A 27395-nucleotide genomic window follows, 5' to 3' on the forward strand; every position below is an offset into this window, starting at 1 on the left:
AGATGCTGGAGATCAGAGCTGAAAATGTGTTGCTGGAAAAGCGCAGCAGGTCAGGCAGCATCAAAGGAGCAGGAGAATCGACGTTTCGGGCATGAGCCCTTCTTCAGGAATCCTAAAGAAGGGCTCATGCCTGAAACGTCGATTCTCTTGCTCCTTGGATGCTGCCTGACCTGCTGCGCTTTTCCAGCAACACATTTTCAGCATCTGCCTTCTCTGTTAGGCACCTTGCATTGAAATAAATGCAGTTTAATTTTTCAGTCTTACCTTGTTCTCTGCTTTGTTCCTAGCTGCCTTAACTGTTTGATCTATCCCTTTTCCCAACTGTATCAGTTTCAGACTGATCTCTTTCCTCACTATCTCCCTGGGTCCCACCCCTACCTTACTAGTTTAAATCCTGCTGAGCAGTTCTGGCAAATCTCCCTGCCAGTATATTGGTTGCCTTCCAATTCAGGTGCAATCCGTCCTTCTTATACAGGTCACGTCTACCTCAGAAGAGACTCCAACAATTCAAAAATGTGAACCTTTCTTCCCTGCACCAGCTCCTCAGCCATACATTCATCTGCTCTATCCTCCTATTCTTATCTTCACTAGCTCATAGCACTGGGAGTAATTCAGATGTTGCTACTTTTTAAATTCCTGCCTAACTTCCTACATGCTCCCTTCAGAATTTCATCCGTTTCCCTTCCAATGCTTACAACGACCATCTGTGGAAAGAAAGCAGAGTTAATGTTTTGGGTCCAGTGACATTTCTTCAGAACTCACTACTGCAGAGTTTTTCCAGCAATTTCTGATTTTGTTTCCATCGTCCAGCATCCACAATTCTTTGGGGTTTTTTTTGTTTTCCATTTGGGATTCATGAGCTGACCGAGATTCTTGGGCGAAATAAAAAAAGTGCTCAAGCAATCCTGCGGAAAATCTGTGTGTGTAACGGTTCTGGCGGGAAGAAAAATCATGTGGAAGGTAGGAAGGTAATAGCAAAGTGGAGAATAAATTACTAGGGCAGATGCTGTTATACAAACAGCATAAGTACCTGTAAGTTCAAAAGACATTGACCTGGATTTAGTGAGAAACGTAAGGCTATTGATACTGACCACTATTGAAAATTAAATTAGACTGCTTGCAGATACTCCATATCTGTGATTATGTGCAGAAAGAAGATATTGTTGTCTGAGTTACTCTGCTTTTCCAGGCACTTTTCTGGAACAGTGGTTTGCCAACAAACTTGGAATTGAAAAGATATGGAATCATGTGAAATTACAGTACATACATGGTAGATACCCATTATAATCACAAACAAAAAAAAAGGCTTGTGCATTTTAGTATAACAATGTTTAATGACCTGTTCATTCTCAATTATTATCAAACAACCTCTCTGGCCCTGAAAATTCACTTTTACTCCCATTTAAAAAAATTTTGGGACACTGATAAAATTAAAAAGGAATTTTTAAAATTATTATATTCCAGTTTTTTTTATTTTTCACTTTTAATCAGAATTTCCTTTCTTTCGTTTTATTTTATGTTCTGACAGTTCCTAGTTTAGTCTCTGCATGTTTCCAATGAGTTAAGGAAATAATAGTTCTTTACTTCATTTTTGCAAATTCCAGATCCACTGTATCAAAATAGCTTTCTAAGCATCAATGCAAAATCCCCCAGAGAGTTTATTTTTTTCCTAATGATCAAAAAGTTCAGAGATGTTATGATACACTTCTTAGCATGGAGATCTTGAACCCAAAATACTTGGCTCAGAGGTAGGAAGATTACTATAATGCCATAAGAACCACATGCCAGTGAGTCTTTGGTCAAATTTAAGTGTAATGAATGACAACTGTGTTTATTCACTACTGACTGAAAGAGCCAGTCCAATAAGACTTGAATTTGAAGAATGAAGCAAATTAAGTTTGTGAGGGAAGGGAGGGTATATCTATCAAAAGGGGTTATTGGATTAGGTCAAATGGCTTCTTCGATTCTTGAACATTTTCATGATTTATGCATTCAAGGAGGCACAATCTTCATTGGAAAAGTTTTAGGGAATCAGTTTGTTTTCCACCAATATATATATGATCATGGAAATTATGCCAAAGCTTGGCAGTACATTAATGTGTTTGATAATTAACAATGATTTAATTGTAACAAAAATGACAAATTCCAGTTGCCTCACATAAAGGAATTTCACAAATCCTTTTTGATTATGAAAATAACCCTATAAATGTTTCAGGATTCATAGGAATTTTAAATAAAGTTTAGTCCTTTGAACTCCATGTGAACTGAGCATTCTTGTTAACGAAAACAGGGAGAATATCAGATTTTCCCACATAAAATCATGGGAACAAAGGATTTCTGAAATGTCACCTTTTTCAAAAAGCAATTTTGCTCTATATATCATTGACACTAATGTTTTTATATGGAGAAAGCAAATGATTTTAACAATGCAATGCATCAAATCAAATATAACTGACACCTTATTCTGGTGTTGATGTAAGAGCTTTGTATCTACTTTGTCATGTTGGTCAATTTAACACTTTGACAATTTTCCCATTGGTGGCTGGATTCAGTTTTTGGGGTGAGCTTCTCTTTTGAAATTCAAGTGGAATGATCTCTTTAGTCAGTGGCTCATCATGTAAGCAGTCAGAAACTCAGATTTCTAAATCATCGGATCTGGTCCGATTGCTCTGTTTGCTCGTGTCACTATTCTTCCGTTTGTTGGTCACAGAAACTTGGCTACTGGGAAGTGCGCTTGTCTCCTCCTGACTCTCCTGTTTGTCATCCATCATAGCAAAGTTGTCTTGGTTTTGCTTTGTTGCCCTGTTGCCATTGTAAGGCTGGGTCACAGAGTTTGTTTCTGTCAAGGGAGAGACACTGAACCCTGACTCCATCTTGTCCAGCTGTGGTCCACCATGGTTGGAAAAGTATTGGTAACTCGGGGCAGAGGGCCACATTCCCTCAAGTGAGAGCACCCCATTTTGCTTACAGGCCTTTGATTCATGATTTTCCTTGACCCTATCTCTAAATTTTTTCACACCCAGATGACATACTTCAATTAGGTTCAAAAGTAGTGAAAGGCAAGCCATGGACAGCATGAATATGATGAAAATTGTCTTTTCGGTTGGACGGGAGATATAACAGTCAACGGGGTTAGTACAAGGTTGGTAGTTACACTTGTAGAGAGGTTTCAGCTCAAAGCCATAGAGATAATATTGGGCTAATATAAAGCCAATTTCAAAAATGGTTTTGAAAATAATGTTGAACAAATATGTACGAAGAAGAGCTCCTTGCATTCTAATTTTGCCATGTTCATCCAGCAATGGACATTTAATGTTCCCTGCATTCTGTGTCAATGCCTCCTTGTCTCCACCTAGGTATCTGCTCAGCTTCTCTTTCTCCTTCTGCTTCCGTTTCTCCTCCATTTGCACCAGATAGAAAATATGGCCCAGGTAGACAAGGGTTGGGGTGGACACGAAGATGATCTGCAGCACCCAGAAGCGGATGTGGGAGATGGGGAAGATCCTGTCGTAACAGACATTCTGACAGCCGGGCTGTTTGGTGTCACATGTGAAGAAGGACTGCTCATCTCCCCAGACTTTATCGGTGGCTGTCCCGAGCACCAGAATGCGGAAGATGAAGAGACACGTTAACCACACCTTCCCTACCACAGTGGAGTGCTGCTGGGCACTTTCCAGCAGGTTCTGCAAGAAACTCCAATCTCCCATTCTTTCCTGTATTAGGTTAACAGAGAAATGTGGGTGGTGGGTGAGGGGGGGTTGGTGAGTGGGGAGAGAGAGAGAAAAAGAGAAGTTAGTATGTTTGGCGTTCCATCTCAGTTTGTTTTTTGGATAAAATTATTTCTCACAGCATTTATCCCTGAATTTTCTCAAAAACGGGGACCATTTTCTGCATCCTATACGAGAAACGAACTTACCAGTTTTAAGTGGTTCTGATGAAAGGTCATTGACCTTTAACATTGGACAGAATCTTCCCAGTGGGGGAAAAGCCCAGATACCCAGGGAATGTTTAGCCTGGCCAGAAGGCTCAGTTTGGATGTGAGGCTATCCCTGCAATATTATAAGGAGGAGGCATTCACAAGATGGCAGATTTGTGGAGGAGGTAAAGTAGGCTGAGACAAAAAAAACTGCAGATGCTGGAATCCAAGATAGACAAGGAGGCTGGAAGAACACAGCAAGCCAGGCAGCATCAGGAAGTGGAGAAGTCAATGCTTCAGGTATAACCCATCTTACATGGCAGGTCTCCCATTTTACCAGCCCAATCAAAGACTGGAACCCCTGTAGCCTTGGCAATGCCACTGAACATCAGCAAGGAAAATGCCAGGGTGTTTCCCCTTTGAGGCACCCTCATCAAGAGTGAGAGCAAGTTGTACATTTTGCTGAACCAAGCAGTCAGGAATTTAGTCATTGGTGGAATCCTCCTTGAATAGTGGGTCCCTGATTCCCCACCCAAGCTACTCAGAGGCAGCTGTTGAACAACCTTTGTAGTAAGGGTGTGGCTTTGCCATCAGCAGTTTGCTAATGGTGCAGAAAAATGACCTTTAATTATTTAAATTGCCCAATTATCCATTGGTACAGCTGCATTGGGCGGGGGTGCATTTTACAAGCTCACCTGTCTCCTAGGCAGAGGTTCTAGGACTGGCAAAGTTCTCTCCAAAGAGATGCTGAATGTTTTCACTATTCTCAGTTTTTAATTCTACATAACTGCTTTAATTGTATGGTTCCCACTACGTGATTACAATGAGCAAAATAAAGTTTTGCCTCCAGTTTTAAATCAACACTGCAAACACACAACCAAATATGCTCACACTAATCTACCTTTTCCCAAGAAAATCCAAAGAACTAGGCAGTGTGGACAAAAGCAGTCACTGTTGCCAAGATGGGGAACAGGGCAGAAAGGTTAATTCAAGGTTGAAGAGATATTTTTAAAAGCACTGGACAGATGCTACCAATGGAAATGTTTATGAAGGGACTTCAAAAGGAAAATAGCATCTGGTTGAAATAACAATGATGACAGCACGAAGAAACAGAAGCAGAGTGGTGATGTGCAGTTGGAGGAGATCAATAAGATTGGATGGAATGGACCTGGTTAAATTCACGGCAGCTGCACAATTATTCTTATATTTGTTGTTTATGCATTGCATATTATCGATCTGCCTATGCCTTTCCAATCATTCTAGCATTACCATACTTCTAATATAAAACTTTCACTGATATCTTAATTGCCAAGAGTGTTTAAAATCTAACGCATTGGCTGTTCAATGTTATTATACTTAGATGACAATTTTTAAGTCATAGAAATGGAGAAGTGATTACAATGTTTTGTCCTTGATAATAGTACCACAGCAGAGTTTATGCATTCTATTACTGCCCAGTTATGTGTGAAGTTGATGGATTTTCTTTACAAATAATTTGTTCAAATTCAGTCAATTAACAACAAGTTTTTGTGAATTTAAAAAATATTAAAGATTATCTAACATCACACACTCGGACATGCTTAGAGTGTGATGAATCACACGCACATATATTCTCTCACTCTCTCTCACACAATCATACAGAAATAAACTTTAAGAAAGCATTATTACAATTTGGAACTATTTTAGTTGTTTTCATAGCCAGCCTGAAGTTCCTTTAGATGAATTGATGCTTTTTAGCTGAAGTGAAGGTTTTGTAAAAGCAGAAGATTCTAAGCATGTCATGAGATATCCTCTAATCAAATTAGCAGGATGTCAGCTCTCAGGTGAACTTGCATTTGCAACAGATTGAAGGAGGATCTTTCTTCCCCATTTTCAAGGTGTAGTTATTGGCTGCGTAATAATCTTCCACCTGGTTCAATTACATTAGGATGGCCTTTCTGTCTTAGAACAGACTCTGCTGTTATTTTTAAAATCAGGCTGAAAACAATAGTTTGGACAACCATCTGATGAAGGAGTGGTGCTCTGAAAGCTAGTGCTTCCAAATAAATCTGTTTAACTATAACCTGGTGTTGTGTGATTTTTTTTAACTTCGTCCACCCCAGTCCAACACCAGCACTCCAAATCATGACTATTTTACATTGTGATTGATATGGTTTTGAGGTCAGTTAACTTAGATAAGTAGATTGTGGTGCAGAATGACACCAACAACAGAGGTTCAATATCTGCAATTGCTTTGGTAGTTCATGGAAACCTGCCTCCTTAATGCAGAGCAGAGTCTATCAAGTAAAATAACTAGTTGTCATTCTCATATGGAGTCAGATGCCTCTGGTCTTTGTAGACAATGGCTAATTACCTACACATTGACTATAAATGCAGGAGGAAACAACACAGAAGCGCTTCACAGGAGGCTCCCAAGCACTGAGGATGTCACCTAGACAGGGGACGAAACGTCTGCAACACAAATTCCCAGCTCGGTGAACAGAACCACAACAACGAGCACCCGAGCTACAAATCTTCTCACAAACTTTGAACACATTGACTATATTAAATGTTAAAGAGCAAAGTTTCAACTGTGTGTATGTTTATAATTGCACATCTAAATCCCTGTTACTGCGAATAAATGCAAAGGATAGCACAGCTTTCACCATATAATTCTTGTTGAGAAGTATCCTGCATTATAAAGCTTTAAAATATGTAAACTGCACAATTTTTAATATTAAAGTACAAAAGGTCATTCAGACAATGGAGTTGCAGTCGCAGAAATTGTTAGAAGTAAACATAGGACTGCAACACAATACAGCCCCTGGTGTAGAGAGATAGCAGACATTATCCAAACCAGATGACAACAAAATTAATTTCAGCAATAATCTGAGAAAGCCATCTTAAATGATTAGGAGCAGAGACATGGTAATAAGGTAAAATAGGCTAAAAACATTCATTTATGACCTTTCATGCCAATGTTTGGTTATTTTCATATTTTTGGTTGGAATATTAAAGCTGACACAAAGTGGTACTTTGAATTATTATTCTTAGATATGAAGAATCTCTATGCTGCTTTTATGCCGTGATTATAACTCATTGGTAATTACAGAAGAATGCTGTCCTATGAGAAACAGATGGATATGAAACCCGCCAACCTGGGACTCAATGCAAGAGCCCTCAGAATATTCAGTGCTAAGATCAGAAGTATTTCAAGAGAAATGGTGAAATAATCTCTTAGAATCACAGCCATGCTAATATATTACCTCCTATACCATTAGCTTTTCATTTCTGCAATAACTTTGGATACGGCACTTTACTAAATGCCTTCTGAAAATCAAAATAAAGTACATCAACCGGCTCCACTTTGTCCACAGCACATGTTATTTCTTCAAAGAACTCCAATAAATTTGTTAAATATAGCTTCTCTTTGATCAAACCCTGTTGATACTATCTGATTATTTTGAGAGTTTTCAAGCGCACAACTGTAACCTCTTCAATAATCAATTCTAATCAAATCAATCTTTTCCACAACAGACATCATGGCTTCCTCTTTTCCACTGCTCTCCGTTATTGAATATATTATTTATATTCTGACCAATTATCTGACTGGCTACTTATCTTTGCATGGTTATATCCACTTTCCAAAAGTTTGATGGTTTCGCTAACTTTCGCCAATGCATTTACATCCTTCTTTACATAGAAGGCCATACCATGGCCAGTACTGTGCACAGAATTCCATATGCAGTCTCATCAGTACTCTATGTATCCAATTCTCTTTTGATAAATGATAATGTTTTATTAGCTTTTCCAATTACTAGCTATACCTGTGCACTTGCAATTCAAACATGTGGATATCAAAATGCTTCCATGTCTTGGAACTCTGCAATCTCTCTCAATTTATGTTGTTTTATTCCTCTTCACAAAACGGACAATTTCACATTTTTATTATACTTAATTTACCACATCTTTGCCACACATTTAACCCATTTATATCTTTTTCTAGCTTCCTGGTGTTCTCTTCATCGCTTACCTTCCTACTTACTTTTGTGATGTTAGCAAATTTGACAACCATATATTCCAACCCTTCAGCCGTGTGACCATTTTCTTGTACCACCCCCTCATGTGTGAAGATATTAATGCTTTCAAATCTATCAATGTGCTTAATTTAGGAATATGCTTAATGACTGAGCCTCCACAGCACTCTGGGACATAGAATTCCAAAGATTCATGGCCTCAAATAAAAAAAACTATTCTCTATCTCAGTCTGAAATGGCTTCCTCCCTGCTCTGAGACACGAGTCATAAATGGAAACAGGCCGTTTGGTCCAATTTGCCCATTCCAACTAGGTTTCCTAAAAGGAACTAGTCCCATTTGCCTGCATTTGACTACTATCCCTCTAAACCTTGCCTATCCATGTACCTATCCAAATGTCTTCTAAATGTTGTAATTGTACCAGCCTCTGCCACTTCCTCTGGCAGCTCATTCCATGTATGCATCACTCTCAGTGTGAAAAAGTTGCCCCATAGGTCCCTTTTAAATCTTTCCCCTCTCACCTTAAACCTATGCCCTCTAGTTTTCCCTGTAAAATTAAAGTGCATGGATAGAGAATTGGATGGCAGACTGTTCCCTGGTCCTAGATTCCCCTCTTCTACCCTCACACACCACAACCAGGGGAAACATCCTTCTTTCATTTACCCTGTCCATCTCTCTAATAATTTTGTACGTTTGAATGAGATCACCTGTCACTGTTCTAAACTCCAAAGACTACGTTCTGTTTATTTAATCTTTTCTGATAGGATGAAAGGATTGTCCTAGGAACTAGGCTGGTGAACCTCTGTTGCACTCCATCGATGGCAAAAATATTGTAAGGAAAGAAGTAAGGCATCTTTACTGCTATATTTAACACCTCTTGTAATAAAAGCCAACATACAATTGGCCTTCTTGTCATTTATCTCTCCACCCTGCAGGCACTCTGCCTCTATTCCTGATGAAGGGCTTTTGCCCGAAACGTCGATTTTCCTGCTCCTCGGATGCTGCCTGAACTGCCGTGCTTTTCCAGCACCACTCTAATCTAGCTTCTTGTACATTACAGTATGATCTACGCAATGGTTGTGATTTTGAAGAAAAGAATTTGAATAATTCATGTTTATTATCTTTGAGAAAGACATTTTCTCAATCAAACTGAACATGTGTCTTCCCTTACTCTACAAAAGCTCTCAGGGTACAAATGAAAGTAATTGCCTTAAATTATGGTCGAATTTTTCTGATTGCCAGGTAGTTGTTATTCCAGTGTAGAGGGAAGTCGCACATGGAATTCCCAGAGTATCATATTCCGAAGGGATTGCCTGAGAAGTTGAAGATTCTGTTGGGCAACTTCTCTATTCCTGGAAGACTCCAAAAGTCTTGATTTAAATCAGATAATTTGAGAGTTCTGATGAAATTAAGTAAAATAGTTAGTCAGGAAAAGTTAGACTACATACTTAATAGTCTAGTAACTATTCAATACATTCCATACTTACCTCATATACCCCAAACTCCCCCAGACCCTTTACACACTGAGATTCTGACCTGATACATCCTCCAACTCCTTTCCTCTGTGCTCTGCCCCACTTCCCCACCACTAGACCCTACTGGCCCCTCATCTACCCTCCCTTCCCAGCCTCACATCCTCCATCTAGAACCCCGCTGCCAAATCTGACTTTCATGCCCGCCCCATTGGACTCCAGAATACCTGACAAGACTTGACCGCCAGCCACCCCCATGCTGGAATGGACCAAGCTCGTGCCCCTACCCCTACTAGATTTAAACTGACATCTCCTCCCTACCACTACAAACTCTCTGAACCACCTCCTCCCTAAACGCTGCATCTCTCATCTAGCCTCCTTACCAAGTTGCATCCTGGCAACCTCCACCCTTCCCATTTTACACCCTACCCAACTGGTACCCTATCCCTTACCATCCAGCATGCCACCCCCATACTCATCCAGCAGCCTAACCTCCAGCACCCTAACATCACATTTACTTTACGTACCTACAGTTCAATAGCAGCTATCACATAGTTTACAGAAATGTCCAATTTCAGAATAGGACAGCTGGCTGCTATGAAGTTGGGGTCAAAATGTCTGCACTGGCAGCACCTGAGGAGCAGGAGAATTGACATTTTGGGGATAAGCCCTTCATCAAGAATGTGGGGGGGATGGGGGCTGAGTGATAAATAGGACGCTGAGAGTGGGTCTGGGGTGAAGGTAGCTGGGAAGGCGATAGGTGCGTGCAGGTGAGAGGTGATTTTGATAGGTCAGTTGGGAGGGCGGAGCGGATAGATGGGAAGGAAGATGGACAGGTGGGACAGGTCAAGCAGGTGGCGCCTAGTTGGAGGGTTGATTCTGGGATGAGGTGGGGGGAGAGGAGATTTGGAAACTAGTGAAGTTGACATTGATGCCGTGTGATTGAAGGGTCCCAAGGGGGAAGATGAGGCATTCTTCTTCCAGTCATTGGGTGGCTTGGATTTGATGATGGAGGAGGCCTTGGTGGAGTGGGATGGGGAGTTGAAGTGGTCGGCCACAGGGCAGTAGGGTTGTTGGGTGCGTGTCCCCCAGGGATGTTCCCTGAAACACTTTGCGAGTTGACATCCTGTCTCCCCAATGTAGAGGAGACCACATCGAGAGCAACAGACACAGTAGATGAGGTGGATGGATGTGCAGGAACATCTTTGCTGGATGTGAAAAGATCCTTTGGGGCCTTGGACAGAAGTGAGGGGGTGCAGGTTTTACACCCCTTGCAGTGGCAAAGGAAGGTGCCGGGTGTGGAGGGTGGGTTGGTGGGGGGTGTGGACCTAATGAGGGAATCGCAGAGGGAATGATCTCTACGGAATGGTGCATGGATTGCCTCTCTCTGACAGCTCACTGAAACAAGAGATCTGTCACAACGGAAGTACAGCTCTCCTGTCAGATCTACTGACCTCCTGATCTCCCAACCTCCCTTCTTTTGTAAAACAGAAAGGCTGGAGCGGTAATCTATGTGAAATTACCACTCATCAGAAAGCAGTCCTACATAGGTTAATGTAAACAATGTAAATACCTTCTTGTACTCTGCTGCACATCAGCTACAAATGCCATGATTAATGATTGTGAAGAGTCAACGTCCGAAGTCCTTGTACAATTCCTTTTCATTCATCCTTTACGTAGCTTACTCCAGACCATGAGTTATTTTCTATATCATACAATCTAACCTGACTGCCATCCTCTACGAAATATGTTCCAAGTCAGTTCTCATTGACTGTATCAAACACTCAAGCTTATCTATGTATCTCATGTCACACAACCATTTTCTCCATACAACAAACCTGGTCCAATGTTTTATTTGGAACTTGGACTGCATTTGTGCATTGGCAGCAAAGTTATAAAGTCTGCTGCTGAACTTAAAATCTTATTTCCTGTCATTGGATTATAATATCACTATATTTTTAAATGCTAATGTAGTTGCCACTTTTGATTTGTTAACTATAGTTGCGCTAATTATATAAATTTGAAGAGGTAGTCTCTTCATGAAACTGGATGTTGTCAGTTTATTCAGGATCTGGAAAAAGAGATGCATCAAACAAGTCATGTGTTGTTGTGTTATTTTAATGTTATTTATGTAAGTTCATTGTGAAATGATTTTTTTCACCCTATCAAGTTACCAACCACAGATAAATGGACTTGCCACTTTTTGCTGCTTTTTCAAAAATAGGTAGGGCACACATATGGGTGTAATCTGTTCTTGGACACTATGCCTATTGGCCAGACTTCATTTGTGAGCATTAGTAATCATTGTTAGGATACAGTGGCAAACCTCTCAATCAAAGCTGACAAGCACTTATATCCCATTCTTTGTTTCACAGGCAATTTAATAAGGTTTAGGACTCTGATTTCCAAAATAAAATATGAAGTCCTGGAGAAACTTAGCAGGTCTGGCAGCATCTGAGGAGAGAGAAACAGAGTTAACTGTTCTTTGGAACTGAAAGGAGCTGGAAAATGGTGTTTTTTTAATACTGTTGACAGATGGAAGGAGGAACAATGATGAGTGTGCCCAGACCAAAAGACAAAAGACAGTGATAGTGACCTTTACATTGGCAAGATCAAAGATAGATGGGGTGAGTGCTTTGTGGAACAACATCTGGATGGTATATGAATAGGAAGGGTTCAGAGGAATATGGGTCAAGGGCTGGCAAATGGGACTAGATTAGGTTAGGATGAGTTAGACCGAAGGGTCTGTTACTATGCTGTGCATCTCTATGACTCTATGATCTCTACTCTATCTGTAGGTACTCTACTATACATCTTCCATATAGCCCCAGCCATGTTTTGTTTTGTCTTATTGACTTTGTTCCCAGCAGTTCAAGCCTATTTTCTCTTTTTCACACCTACTTTACATATCTATTACTCCTTTACCACCATTATCACCAACATTGTAGTTTGGTCTGGTCAAGCTCACAATCTGTTTAACTTGCTCTTCCTCCTCTCTCTGTTAACAGCCTAAAACCACCATTTTCCAGATCCTTTTATTTCTGAAGAAGAGCTGTACTGGACTCGAAACACTTACTCTGTTTCTCTCTCACAGTTGCTGTTGGAGCTGCAGAGTTTCTCCAGAACTTTTATTTTTATTTCAGATTTCCAACATCCATAGCATTTTGCTTTCATTTAAGTACCAATTTTCCATCTAGTTAGTGAGACACGCTTAGTTCAACTTTGCGCTTATTTCTGTCCCAAATAAGATTAGCACATGTTTGGGAACGGGTTTAGTCTGTATAATTTGCTTATGCAACTATTTGGTATGTCGTTGTGAATAATCCATGATTTCCCAAAAACAAAGTGTCCTTTTAGCACTGGAATTCTACTTTGTGTTAAACCATCATTTAGAAACAGATATTACAGATTGAGTTGCCATAGGTTTAAAGAATACAGACACATTCACTACCATCTGTCAAAAATTATTCACTCACTGAATGCACACAGGGTACATTAATGCTATCCTTTTTATATATATATTATATATGTGTGTGATAGAACATTAAGGCCTTGCTGTACGAAAGGCAGAAAATCTAATTTTCGATTAAACTGTTCACACGAAAGCACATTATTTGAAACAAAGAGCAGATTATGAGGCTAAGAATCACAAGGTCCATCATGACTGAGTCACAATGTTCCACTTTCAAATTTAGAACTCTTTATCATTTAATCATCACAAGCGCAGTATTCATTTCCTTTTAAAATACTAGACATCCCTTCTGTTAACATTTCCCTTCCTGTGCTCTTCTGTTTTAGAGTTAGTGGATGACACTGAAAGGGCCTGATTCATTCAATACCCATTTAGTAATTTCCATCTGATATTTGGTGTGAATATCATTTCTGTGTTAAAGTACAAGATTTGTTAGAGCAGATATTTCAATGCCAGTATCGATGGATGTTTGCTTAACATCTTCAGAAGTGAATAGGTGGTGCCCTCTCCCATGTCTAATTTCCTCTGGGGGCTCTCTTAATCAAATGGAAGGTTGAGGGTGGTGTCTGCACCAAATTCCCTCCACCATTCTGATTATGTCCATGGTAGGAAGGCCTGTGGATGACCTTCTGGTTCTATTATGAATTCAGACCCTTAAGGTGGTAAATTAATACCTACTTAGAAGTATTTCTCTACTTTCAGCAAGTCCCTTTAGCACAGACATTAAAATACCACAATGACATCTAACTCAAGTATCCAACCACAAGTGATGAAAATGTATGAACCTAGAGATGGGCAGAGGGTACTTCTGGTGGGAAGCATAACAAACAACCCTGTGCCTGATCGAAGGTTTCAAAATCAGGAGGGTGGAGAATCATGCATGTTGCTGCTGATTCCCCTCAAACCGCCAGTCTTCCCCTCTTGCCATCACTCACCTCTGGAGTGGGATCTGGTGATGATCCCAGGCCTCATTTGAGTGTTTTACATATAGCAGCCTTTGCTTCCCTCATTGTGCTTTAACAGAAAGGCAGCTTTCTGGCAGGTGGGGTTCTGGAGGACTCCTGGCCTGTCCATTGCCCAAGGAACACATGATACAGCTGGCCTTCCCTTAAAGAGGCAGCATAAACTCTCACTGTTTCTTCAGCTGAAACCCCCCCAATGTGTCCAGCCTGTCTAATTTGTCCATGCAGATGTTAACATTCTGTTTTTAAATGACTTAGTACTGATACTTAAGTAGAAGCTGGAGCAATGTATGAAGTAATTCAGTTTTATTAGCTAATTTTGATAGCAGTAATTCAGGACTGTCATTATCGGGCTGAATTAACCTAACTTTTTTTCCCAGTTTTCTTGTACTTTCTTAATGGTTGAATTAATCACAACATTAGAATTTTCTTTGCAGAACTAGCAAATATTTTACTCCAAGTTTGGAGTTGGTTCCAGTAAATGGCAAATACAAGACAAATTAAAATCTCTTCAATCTCACTTTTATAATGAGGAAGAGAACAACGGAATTCCTTGTGAACCAACAAGACAACAGAAAGCATAAGTAATCCATCAGATGTTATAATCCTAAAGATATTTTTTGACCAGTGTTTTTTTGCCTAGTGTTACAATTACCGTGGGTAAACCATGAACCAAAATAACCAAATTTTCTGAATGAATGAATATTTCAAATGAATAAATTACCAACAATTTCCACTTATGTAAATTTTACTTTAACGTGAATCAGAACCAGTGCAAATTGTGCATGAATTAACCAGTAAATGATACTTCAAATAAAAAAGATAAGTTTCACTTTAAGGAGTTGATATGACAAAGATATGTCTTACACAATTGCAGGTGTTGACATCGCTCCCTACACGTCCCCTCCAATGGCATTGTGGGTCTGCCTACAGTACAAGGACTGATGTGGTTCAAGAAGACAACTCACCATCATCTTCTCAAGGGCAACTAGGGATGAGCAAAATTATTGGCCCACAACATTCATGTCCCATGAGCAAATAAAGGAGTGTCACATTATGTAGTTGCATAATTCCACAATATACTGTTCTTTGTCTACGCAGAGTAGGCCAGGAGTCTTATCTAATACCTTTCATCTTCAAGTTTTGTCAACAGCAAGGCATACCTCTACAAATTTCCTTACCCTTGGTCCACAAAGTCCTGATGGTGCCACTTTATTACTTTTCAAACAACAAGGTGTTTATATACAAGATGCATTGCGCAAACTCACCATGGCTCCCTAGATGACACCTTCCAAATTCATGACACTTTCTATTGCGAAGGATAAGGGCAGCAGATATATAGGAACACCACCACCTCCATGCCAGTCATCATCCTAACTTGAAAATACATCACCATTCCTTCAGTGTTTCTTGGGGAGAATCCTGGAACTCCCTTCCCTATTGGCATTGTGGGTCAATCTGCAGCACATATACTGCAGCAGTTCAAGAAGGCAGCTCTCCACCATTTTCTCAAAAGCAACTGCAGATGGGCAATAAATGCTTGCGCAGCCTGCAATGCCCATATCCCATGAATGAATAAGTCCCAGATTTTAGGATAACAGACAATGTCAATGTCTTAACTGGCCTGTAGGCACTTAGGGATGCACAATAAATGCTGGCCAGCCAGCAATGCCCATCTCCCGTGAATTAATTTTATTAAAGCCAAAAGGATCTTTCTCGTCTTTGTTCAATAGCCATAGAGTTGGAATGCAGCTTAAGTTTCAGATATTCAAATACTTTCTCATTTATGCTTCAGAGCTCCTTGAAATGTCATACTTTCAATTTGACAAAAATTCTAGGACCAACTCCCGAGGTGGCTTTGTGTCAAAAAATGATGAGTGATTAAAATGGGAGGAAGGATCCTGCCACTGAGTAGTCAGGAGGAGAGATAGTGTTATGTTGAACTTGCAGTTTAACCAATGCCACTCATATGAGGACCAGGATTAAACAGTTGACAATGTGTGAACAAATGATACAAGATGGGAAAAATAGAACATCATGCTATTTGGCATGTCACAAGTCCTATGTCAGAGGTAGTTCTGAATCATTGGATGACATTATCTGAACACTTTTTTTGTGAGATCCTGTTTTCGAACATCAGAGTTGCGAATGTGTATCGATGGAATTACAATGAAACAAAACCAGATTTTCCCAGCTCACTACACATGCCTTGTAAGAAATATCTTGAATGATGGGATCTTTGCTGTGGAAGAGGTAGTTATAGGAGAGCGTCAGGCCTGACAATAGGCTGCCAAGTGCCAAGGCTGTCTTTTTAAAGGTTTCAATTATCTCAGACTTTGTTGACAGTTGTTTTCATAAAATTTAAGCCCTACAACTTTCATCTCTCACATCACATCACACCATCCTGAATAAACTTCCTATGACACCTCCATGCTAATGTCATGCCAGCCCATGACACCTATTCATCTCATAGCCCTTTTAGAGCACCACTGCCAATTTAATGCCAACTCATGTCAACCCACCTACCACAAACAACCCTTACACCCTATTTGCCAACACACCCAGTAGCCACCATGGATAGATTTCAGGAGCCATGTTGAGATTAAATAAAATTAACGTCTAGCCATTGATTACAGCCTTCACTGCGTTACAGAAAAAACACAGATTTATAAAAGCCTATTCCTCTTAAATCCATTCAAAGTAATGAATGCTTTATAAAAAATAAGCAAGGTTGCATTCTGATCCGCACATCAAAGACAGCTAATCTTTTAATCACATTTTTGAACTGTCTATCAAATTTCCAATCAAATGAATTTACAAGCTTCTTGCTAAGATAATTATTAGTTGTGGAAAGTACCCAAGCATGAATAATGACATCATGATATGAAATTTCAATAAACAATTACTGCTCTTGAACAGATTTTTTTCAACTCTCACTTCAGCAAACAGCCAATTGATTTCTTTTTTTAACTTTTTAAAAGGCTAAGGATTTAAATAATTTCACACTTTGATGTTTAACAGACCGTCTCCAGCCTTCATAAGCATTTATGTCTCCTACAAAATTTCATGGCTGCTCCATTGCAAATCAAGTATCTTATGACAGCATAATTGGGTGTTTGAACTCAACCGATTTCAAATGGCCATTTGATTCATGTGTGCTGTTCCACATCTTGTTCCCACTCATCAGTTTTTAAAGGACCACTGAGTCTCCACAAAAACCCGTGCCTGCATTTTCAGTTGATAAATCTGAAGTTAGAACTGGAGGTTATATAGCTACCACACTGAGCTGCAATAAATGCAGATTAGGTTAAAATACTTAAAAGGAAGATGAATTGATTCTTAATTTACCAAACAGTAGACAAATGTAATCAGCACTAAGACAGGAGCGAGATGCAAATGGTTCTGGGTAGTTACACAATGACCTGAACAATAATATAAGTTTCATAGACAGTATTTTATTTCTCATTTCTATCTTCCAATATTCTAATGTAGTCATTTGACAATAACACATGAAATATTCATAAATTAGATATTTATTTGCACTTGTATGGTACAAGTATAGCTCAAATGGAATCATTATGAAATTCATTTTGAAAAATCAACAACTATGAGCACAGATGAAATCAAACATGGGCAAGAGGTAATTCCCTTCGTAAAGTGTTTTATGTTGTTTTTTGATTCATGTTAGTTAATAATATTGCTTCAGCTCATAACACTGCACTTTGCATTGTCTGATAAGCAAAACAGCTGTTGAAAGCCAGGCTATATATTCTTCTAATTGGAGGAGGCTTTTTGCTCTTATAGCTGAACAGGAAAAGGAAGGAACATCTGAAGTTTTGAAAAAATTCTTGGGATGTGGGGATCACTAGTAGGCTAGCATTTATTGACTGCTCCCAGGATAAGGTAATAGTGGGCTGCCTTCTTGAACCACTGTGGTAGGGTTAGTCCACGTGGTATAGATAAAACCACAATGCCCTCAAGAGGGACTTCCAGAATTTTGATCCAGTGACAGTGAAGGAATGGTGATATATTTCTAAGTCAGTGACTTAGAGACAAACGTGCAGGTGGTGGAAATAATTTACAAAATAAAAGTTGATCAAGAATGGCACCTGAACAATTCTATGTATTGAATGTGAGATAGGGAAACGGGTAGTGAATAGGAGATGGTAGTTGCACAATAATAGCTTCCTTCGCAGATATCCTCTACAAGCCATTGAATTCTTTTTATAGCTTTCCGTTAATTGGGATATTGGGAAACAGGCACTTGGTGCTGCAGTGGCTTCCTTGACAGCAGGTTGTGCTGTTTACAGCTTTTCTTTAGAACAATAGTTGGGAAGGAATGATTTTAGTCTGTGTCCTCTAGAATCCTTGACCATGTCAACACTTTAGACAATGAAACCTTCTTTTTAAAAAATGTTAAATCTGAAACATCCAGTACCTGCCAGGAAAACTAATAGAATCTTTAAAAAGATAGATTAACATTAATTTGTCGAAATAGAAGATGACTTTGTTTAGTGAGAAAGTTTTAAATCAATTTCATTGGTGATCCAATTTCAGCATCATTCAATGAAATAACATGCAACAATGCTGCAGTGTTAAATGTTTAAGTGTTGTAACAGATTCATGATCTATAGAGTGTTCTGGTTTCCTCCCACAATCCAAAGATGTGTAGGTTAGGTGAATTGGCCAAGCTGAATTGCCCATAATATTGAGGGATGTGTAGGTTAGGTGTATTAGTCTGAGGTAAATGTAGAGTGGGGGAAATGGGTCTGGCTGGGTTACTTTTCCAAGGGTCGGTGTGGACTTGTTGGGCTGAAGGGCCTGTTTCCATACTGTAGGGATTCCATGCTATATGATATAGTCACTCATCACTTCACCATCACCACCACCCGCCTCCACTCACAAATTGGTAATATTCTTTTTAAAGCTGAGGTAAGAAGGTAGCAAATCTAAGAAGCAAACACCATGTGTTATGTAGGCCTGTCGCAATCACAAAATTCCAACTTCTGCAACAAATATTACAGTTGTGACACTGACATATTAAAAAATGGCTGCTGCTTCCCCAATGCTTTAATGCTGAAGTCTTTAATTCTTCAGGGTCACCTGATCGCTATTAATGTCAAGCAACACCATATCTTAAGTGCTCCTGTGAGTTTTTATTTTTTGTCCAATTCATTTCATGAAATCTTTGATTCCGACTCTGTTCCTTTTGGCAACAGTCACTCTCTGATGTCTTGCAAAGTATCTGCTATTCATGATTAGTGCTGGCCAGCTGTCCAACTGTGGTTCACAATGTTAAATGTCATCCATTTTTAACTGGGATCCATTCCAGTTGAGGTTGTATATTGTAACCTGGCCTTTTTTTAATCCAGCTTAATTCTAGTTAGCAATGTGCCATTCAAATATCAACACTGACATGTTCATGTCAACAATGATATGTACTCATTTTTACTTGCAGGCCAAGCATTACTACATTTACAGGATCTTTTACTGTATTTTTATGCAACTTGTACTAAAGAATATGTTTAAAGTTAATGCCAAGTAAATGTTTTGGATGTATGCTTCTGTTAAGCAGTGAAATCTTCTACCACCCCTCTGAAACTGACTGCAGCATCCTGACATCTTCAAGGTGCAATCTGTTATCCAGGGTTTCAAGACACACTGACATCAGTGAGAATGTCGACTTCCCCAACCCAAGCCATTGTTAGAGACTGCATAAATTACATTGAAACATAATAGCAAAAATGGCCCTGAAATAAGTTTGTAATCATGGAATGCTGTTAAATGATTAATAAGTACATGTTCAATTTTTAAATATTCAGAATATTTTAGCTTCTCTCTTTACCTCATAGGTATGTTCCAGTGGTCAATTTGTTCTAAATAATCAGTTTCAGTGTTTTTAAAATTATTTTGCTGCTTTTCTTTTCTGTTTGGTGATCTGTGAAAATCCTTTAATGTGATTGGTTGTGTTGTATTATTCCATAGATTCCAAACCCAGCAGGCAGTGTACCTTTAAGATACGGCTATTGGATATCTTTAAGACAGAGCTGGATAGATTCTTGTTAGGCAGTTGAATCAAGGGTTATCAGGCTAATTCGGAATGAGAAATTTGAAACAAAGACTGATCAGCTATGATCTTATTGAATGATGGAGCAGATTCGAGGGCTGAATGATTTACATTTGCTCCTATTTTGTATGTCTGTACTTTCTGCAACACGGAGGAGAAAGTGAGGACTGCAGATGCTGGAGATCAGAGTTGAGAGTATGTTGCTAGAAAAGCACAGCAGGTCAGCTTCCGAGGAGCAGGAGAATCGATGTTTCAGGCATAAGCCCTTCATCAGGATTCTCCAGCTCCTCGGATGCTGCCTGATCTGCTGTGCTTTTCCAGCAACAGAATCTCGACTCTCTGCAATGCTTCCACATGCTTCTGAAATGTGGTTCCTGGAACTGGATATATGTTCCATTTGAAGCTGAATTAATATTTCATGTAAGTCCATTATAACCTTATTGCTCTTGTACACTCTGCCCCTGTTAAACCAGAATATTTTATCCTTTATTAACTGCTCTCAATCTTTCCTGCCAGCTTTAATGACTTACACACGCATATATTGAGTTTCCTCTGCTTGTGTGCCCATTTTAAATTTGTTCCCTTTGGTTTTAAATCATCTGTTCATGCCTTTCCCACCAAAATGGATCATTTCACATTCCTCTGTATTAATTTTCATCTGCCACTTGTCTACCTTTTACATCAAATTTTCTACTTCTTGTTAAAATTCTAAACCACCTTCATCACAGTTTGCAAACTTCTAAATTTTGTATCACCCACGAATTCTGCATATTAAGATCCAGGTCATTAGTATATATCAGGAAAAGTAAGGATCCCAACACTGATCTCTGGAAAATGCCAACATGAATCTTCACCCAGCTCAAGGAACATCCATTAACATTACTCTCTGTTTCTTGTCACTCGCCAAGTTTGCAGCCATGATGTACTAAGCCATAACTTTGCTCACTGTATCAAACCTTTTTCTGGAAGCCCACAAACACCACATTAGCTGCATTGGTCTCATCAAGTCTGCTCCCTCCTCAAAAATCTCCAGCAAGTTACTTTAATTTGTATTTCCTTTGCAAAATCCATGCTGACTTTTGTTAATTAACCATAATTTGTTCATGAGGCTATTAATTTCTTCCAAATCATTATTTATTGTTGTTTCCCAACAATCAATGTTGACCTGACTGTGCTGTGGTTGCTGGGCTTACCTTTATTTGACCAAAAGTATAACATTTGCAATTCTCCAGATAAATTGACACTACCTAATCTATTGCCAGGGTTTTCAATTTTAAATTCAGACATTCCCAATCTCTTTCCCTTCAAAGTTGTAAATCTTTCTAGTGACTGAATTTCCTCCTTTTCTTCCAGGATTCATGCAGCATCTTCCTCCTTAGTAAAGACAGGTGGGAAGTACTAATTTAATACCTCAGCTATGGCCACTACCTTCATGTGTAATACTCCTGTTTAGTCTCTAACCAGCCATATCCTTCCTTTTAATACATTTTCATGGTCCATATGCCTGTAGTAAACTTTGAGGTTCCCTTTTATGTTAGCTGTCAGTCTCTTTTAATACTCCACCATTTTTTTCTCAATAGTTTTTCACCTCCCCTCTAAACTCTAATATTCAGGCTTGATTCTCAATTGTATTTTCTACCTGACACCAGCCTTAGTCACATGTTGAAGTTGTATTGAAGCCTGCAAACAATGATGAGGTCCTGTATTGCTAAATTACGTAATCCAGTGAATGAAAAGATTCAATCCTGTGTCTCAAGCATTTGTTTGATATCTGACTATAATATAGTAATCTCAATTATCATATACAGGATGAGGTGAATAGTTGAAAATGAGTTAAGTGAATAGTTTCTACTTTCAGAGTTTATTATTGTCATGCTGTGATGAAAATTCAAAATCTTCTCATTCAAAAATCCGCCTTAGTATCTTCTGATTGCTATGTGATTATTGTTCACTCTATAATGATCCTTGACATAATCTTCACAAATAACCAAGTTTCACCATGTTCATCTTATTGTTGGTTAGGAGCAATTCTCAAATAGTGACATTTGTCTTTTTAACTTTGCTTCTTGTTTTTTCTGACCTATGGTCGTACTGTGTATCGCTAATCAAACTTTTTTTTCTTAATTTCTCTATTCTGTAACTAAGAATTGTACCTCGGTACCTTTGTACTTAAGACAGCACTGTAATCGGCAACTTATAAACTTTTCACTGTACTCATTTGAGTACATATTACAAGAAAGCTAATTAAATTAAATTCAATTCAATTCAATTGGCACAAAGGTAGTACCTGTGAGTCAAAAGGATGTAGGTTAAATCCCACCATAAAGGTTTGAGCACAGAGTCTAGGTTGGCATTTAAATCCTGCATCAGTAGGTGTTATCTTTCAGGCGGAATTTCTAACTGGGGTCCTATCAGTCCCTCCAGCTCTCCTGAGGAGTCCTACAACCAACATCCAAAACAGGTCATTTATTTCATTTCTATGCATGGGAACTTTTCATGCGCAAATTGTCTGCCACAGTTCTTGCTTCTTGATTTTAAAGATACTGAATTAGCCAAATAGTGCTTTGGGATATTACAGAGTTTTAAAAGATGCTACATAAATGTAGATCTTTATTTTCTTCCTTTTTTGCATAGAAATCATATTTCAAAGTGCTATGCACATACATGATTATTGTCATTATTCTCTAATCATATGAGATTTGAAATTTATTGACAGGTGGAACATCTTATCAAGATGGTGTCTTGTTATTAACTGTTCAGGGGAGAGTGAACAAATATTATCGGTAGCATTTTGTTGTAATCACATCATTAGTCTTGTTTTTAGGGCAAATTAATTTAGTCTGGTGTAAACTAAATATATATTAGATGAGCTGTGTTAATTATAAATGGACTATCTCACTGTTTGCCGTAAAACTAAGCTACACATTTGGGGTGGTCCCATTCCTATCTCTAGCTTACTGAGTTAGCAGGAGTAGAACTAATAACACTACAAATTGTTTTAGGATCCCTCATGCTAAGGAAAAGAGATGATCTGAATTCTACATTCTGTTCAACACTCAGTGATTTTTCCTAGGATACAGATTCAACTGGATATTCATTGAAAAGACTTGGTTAATCACTTACAGTATTTGATATTCAGCCTTGGATTCGTTTGAACGTTTTTCAACTGAACTCTGTACTTTCACACAGCAGAAGGGAAAGCACTCCCTAATCATGGTGGAAGCAGTTCATTTAGGGGTTTCAAGAGCAATGTGAATAAGCAGCTGAAGAGGTAGTAAAATGGAAGAATGTAGGGATCGGACGCAGTTGTGGTATTGAGTCTTTTGTTAGTATGGTGGGCTATCACTTTAAGAGGTAAAAACGAGGTAATTCAGACTCTATGCTACTCTCTCCCCACCCCCACCCTCCTCTAGCTTATCTCTCCATGCTCCAGGCTCTCTGCCTTTATTCCTGATGAGGGGCTTTTGCCCGAAACGTCGATTTTGCCTGTCCTTGGATTTTGCCTGTCCTCGGATACTGCCTGAATTGCTGTGCTCTTCCAGCACCACTAATCCAGAATATCACTTTAAGAGTCCTATCCCACTATATTATAGGGGACAGCTTAGTCTAACCCTCCTGGCTGAGGAGACAGCACTTCCATAATAATGTTCCTGCTGTTGTTCAACACTTCTTCTTCCTGGTCCCTCTTGGACTGTAACATGTGGGAGATTCGGCATGAACATGATGGGCTGAATCCTCATCTTTTGTTGTGTAACCTCATCTTTTGTATGGTACTATGATTCCTCACCTGGATTTAGCTGGTTGGCTCAGCAAACCTGGCTCTTCACAATAAACGTCATCATTTCAAGTGCTGCTCAGCATAATGGAGTGGCTTGGTCATCTGCTCTCTGACTGGCCTGTGTTGGAGGCAAGCGAGTTGGATTGGGACTAGGCTTGGTAACACTAACCTTCTCGCCTACTCAAGCGTTTTTTTTAATGTTCAGCTTATTCTCTCTGTAATTGCTGTCTTAACTAATTTAACCGAACTCCAGTGTTGCTGACACTCTCTGACCCACGATTGCAAACACTAACAGGAAAAGACAGTTAGGACATGTAATGACTCATTTCAAGGACAGGTGGGACATGAACACAGACCTTTTGACTCAGAGACAGGAGCACTACCGGTATGAAACAAGATCCTAAACAGGAGGAGTAGGGACATGGAAAAAGAAGAAAAAGTTAAATAGAAGTGCATAAATGGAGCACCAGAAATAAAAGGTGGGGGGAGGGGGAATTAAGGAATTGAGCTGGAGAGAGAATTCAGCAATAGAGAGGTGAAATTGTAAGCATTTAAATCAACCATTTAAATCTGAGGTCGATAATCTTTGTTAAGAAGGGTTATGAGCCCAGAAGCAGGTATATAGAGTAAGGCCACAGATCAGCTGTGATCTTACTGAACGGAGGAACAGGCTTGAAGGGCTGAGTGGCCTACTCCTGTTCTGCTGTTCAGACACGTTGTGAGACATTTCCAGCACAGGTGGGACTTGAGCCCGGGTCCTCTGACCCAGAGACTGGGACCCTGCCACTGTGCCACAGAGCTCTGTAAACTATGGAACACTTCACGAATTTGCGGGTCAATCCTCGCTAACCTTCTCTGCATTGTTAAAAACTACACAACACCAGGTTATAGTCCAATAGGTTCATTAGGAATCCTGATCAAGGAGCAGCGCTTCCAAATAAACCTGGTGTCGTGTGATTTTTAACTTTGTACATCCCAGTCCCACACTGGCACCTCCAATCATGACTTAGCTGCATTGTTCTCATTTTAGTACATTTGCTGCCGAAGAGAACACAGGAGGTGAAATTGTGTGACTGGATCGGAGCTGGATCACTAATTTGTTTGACTGAGATACAAGGACTAGAATCCTATTCTGCCCAGTGTCTGGCTGTGACACATAGATTATATTCACTGCCCTTAAACACTGGAGACCCTCACGGATAAAATGTTTACCATCGCCCTGGCCTGAACTGTCGAGAAGTTGACAGTCCCTGGAACAACATTAACTCACCTTGTCCCACAAACTGCGAGGAAATGTTGCTTGAGCGGAACTTTCTTTAAATAAAACTTGCTTCCTGTGTAACACTCCGACAGTTCTAATTGTTTCTAAACATTGGATGAATAGTTGCAGTTAACCGGCAAACTGATTTGTTCAAATTAAAAAAAAAGCCCCATTCTGTCAAAAAGGTCTGCTTTGACATTTTTCATGGAAGTGGCTGCTGTCTCCTGAAAATGAATAAAGGTCATTCGTTAACCACTCATGTTGGGGATGTTCCCGCAATGCGGGCGCAATAAACGCTTCGAACGGAGAAATAAAACAGTCATAAAGATAACAGTGACCTTATTACCTTGTTACCAGAGGCTGGTTTTATTCCAAGCAGATCACTTGGATATATCTCACAGCAGCCAGTCTCTCCTGGTACTCTCCCTGGCTACTTGACAATTATTTCTCGAATCTCATCGATCCTTTGATCCTCAGCTTCAGTTTAACGAGCTGTCTTTAATCGCAAAAGCGATATTCTTTCCGGCTAGTTTCTGCAGCTATTGAACAGGAACCGGACAAGAAAGAAATCTGCGCACAAACGCTGTCCCCTCTGCTCCCCTGCCCCTACTTTACCGCACACATGAACCCACCTGCTGGCTGCTGAGTGATCCGGCTCGGTCTGAACTCCAACTCTTCACACTGAAGTTGGGAAGTGAGTGAGCGACAGGGCTCGGAGCCCTTTCTAAATATAAACCCGCCTTGCATTGCTTTCAGGGTGGGACTTGTCTTATCACGTTCCAGGGCTGGAATTGGCCTAAGCTTTCTGAGGGGCAGCAGTGGTTACAATTTCTTGAAGACGAAGACTCACTTTCAGGTCTGAAGGGCTGCTCTGTACCAGCCCCCATTCCCGTTCGGCCAAAGGATAATGGTAAAAACAAGGACTGCAGATGCTGGAAACCAGATTCTAGATTAGAGTGGTGCTGGAAAAGCACAGCAGGTCAGGCAGCATCCGAGGAGCAGGAAAATCGACGTTTCGGGCAAAAACCCTTCATCAGGAATAGAGGCAGAGTGCCTGCAGGGTGGAGAGATAAATGAGAGGGGGGTGGGGTGGGGAGAAAGTAGCATAGAGTACAATAGGTGAGAGGGGGTGGGGATGGAGGTGATAGGTCAGGGAGGAGGGTGGGGGAAGGTAGCAAAGAGTACAATGGGTGAATGGGGGTGGGGATGGAGGTGATAGGTCAGAGAGGAGGGTGGAATGGATAAGTGGAAAGGAAGATAGGCAGGTAGGACAGGTCATGGAGACAGAGCTGAGCTGGAAGTTTGGAACTAGGGTGAGGTGGGCGAAGGGGAAATGAGGAAACTGGTGAAATCCACATTGATGTCCTGGGATTGAAGTGTTCCGAGGAGGAAGATGAGGCATTCTTCCTCCAGGCATCTGGTGCTGACGTAGCGGCAGTGAAGGAGGCCCAGGACCTCCATGTCCTCGGCAGAGTGGGAGGGGGAGTTGAAATGTTGGGCCACAGGGCGGTGGGGTTGATTGGTGCGTGTGTCCCAGAGATGTTCCCTAAAGCACTCTGCTAGGAGGTGTCCAGTCTCCCCAATGTAGAGGAGACCGCATCGGGAGCAATGGATACAATAAATGATAATGGTGGATGTGCAGGTAAAACTTTGATGGATGTGGAAGGTTCCTTTGGGGCCTTGGATGGAGGTGAGGGAGGAGGTGTGGGTGCAGGTTTTGCAATTCCTGCGGTGGCAGGGGAAGGTTCCAGGATGGGAGGGTGGGTTGTTGGGGGGCGTGGACCTGACCAGATAGTCACGGAGAGAATGGTCTTTGTGGAAAGTGGAAAGGGGTGGGGAGGGAAATATATTCCTAGTGGAGGTGTCCATTTGGAGGTGGCAGAAATGTTGTCAGGTGATTTGGTTTATGCAAAGTTTGGTAGGGTGGAAGGTGAGCACCAGGGGGGTTCTGTCCTTGTTACGGTTGGAGGGGTTGGCTTTGAGGGCAGAGGGGCGGGATGTGGACGAGATGCGTTGAAGGGCATCTTTAACTACGTGGGAAGGGAAATTATGGTCTCTAAAGAAGGAGGCCATGTGGTGTGTTCTGTGGTGGAACTGGTCCTCCTGGGAGCAGATACAGTGGAGGCGAAGGAATTGGGAATATGGGATGGCATTTTTGCAGGAGTTGGGGTGGGAAGAGGTGTAATCCAGGTTCGTGGGTTTATAAAAAATGTCGGTGTTAAGTCGGTTGTCATTAATAGAGATAGAGATGTCCAGGAAGGGGAGGGCGGTGTCAGAGATGGTCCAAGTAAATTTAAGGTCAGGGTGGAATGTGTTGGTGAAGTTGATGAATTGCTCAACCTCCTCGCGGGAGCATGAGGTGGCGCCAATGCAGCCATCAATGTAGCGGAGGAAGAGGTGGGGAGTTGTGCTGGTGTAACTACGGAAGATGGACTGTTCTACGTAGCCAACAA

General features: G+C 40.4%; 1 protein-coding gene across 2 annotated transcripts; it reads right to left on the reverse strand.

The window, feature by feature from the left end:
* Positions 1-245: 245 nt before the first annotated feature.
* LOC122557334 (gap junction alpha-3 protein-like) lies at positions 246-25606 on the reverse strand. 2 transcript variants are annotated; one of them, XM_043704931.2, is made up of 2 exons: positions 25575-25606; positions 246-3713 (listed from the first exon to the last, which is right to left on the reverse strand). In XM_043704931.2, exon 2 carries the CDS (start codon positions 3705-3707, stop codon positions 2634-2636), a length of 1074 nt encoding a protein of 357 aa, XP_043560866.1. In that variant the 5' UTR covers positions 3708-3713; positions 25575-25606; the 3' UTR covers positions 246-2633. The 2 variants fall into 2 exon arrangements, with proteins under 2 accessions (XP_043560866.1, XP_043560869.1); XM_043704934.2 differs by lacking the exon at positions 25575-25606 and adding an exon at positions 25289-25435.
* Positions 25607-27395: the final 1789 nt, after the last annotated feature.

The sequence above is a fragment of the Chiloscyllium plagiosum genome, unplaced genomic scaffold (genome assembly GCF_037043375.1).
Source record: "Chiloscyllium plagiosum isolate Xiang-an unplaced genomic scaffold, Cpla_swu_hap1 HiC_scaffold_11, whole genome shotgun sequence".
Lineage (NCBI taxonomy): Eukaryota > Metazoa > Chordata > Chondrichthyes > Orectolobiformes > Hemiscylliidae > Chiloscyllium > Chiloscyllium plagiosum.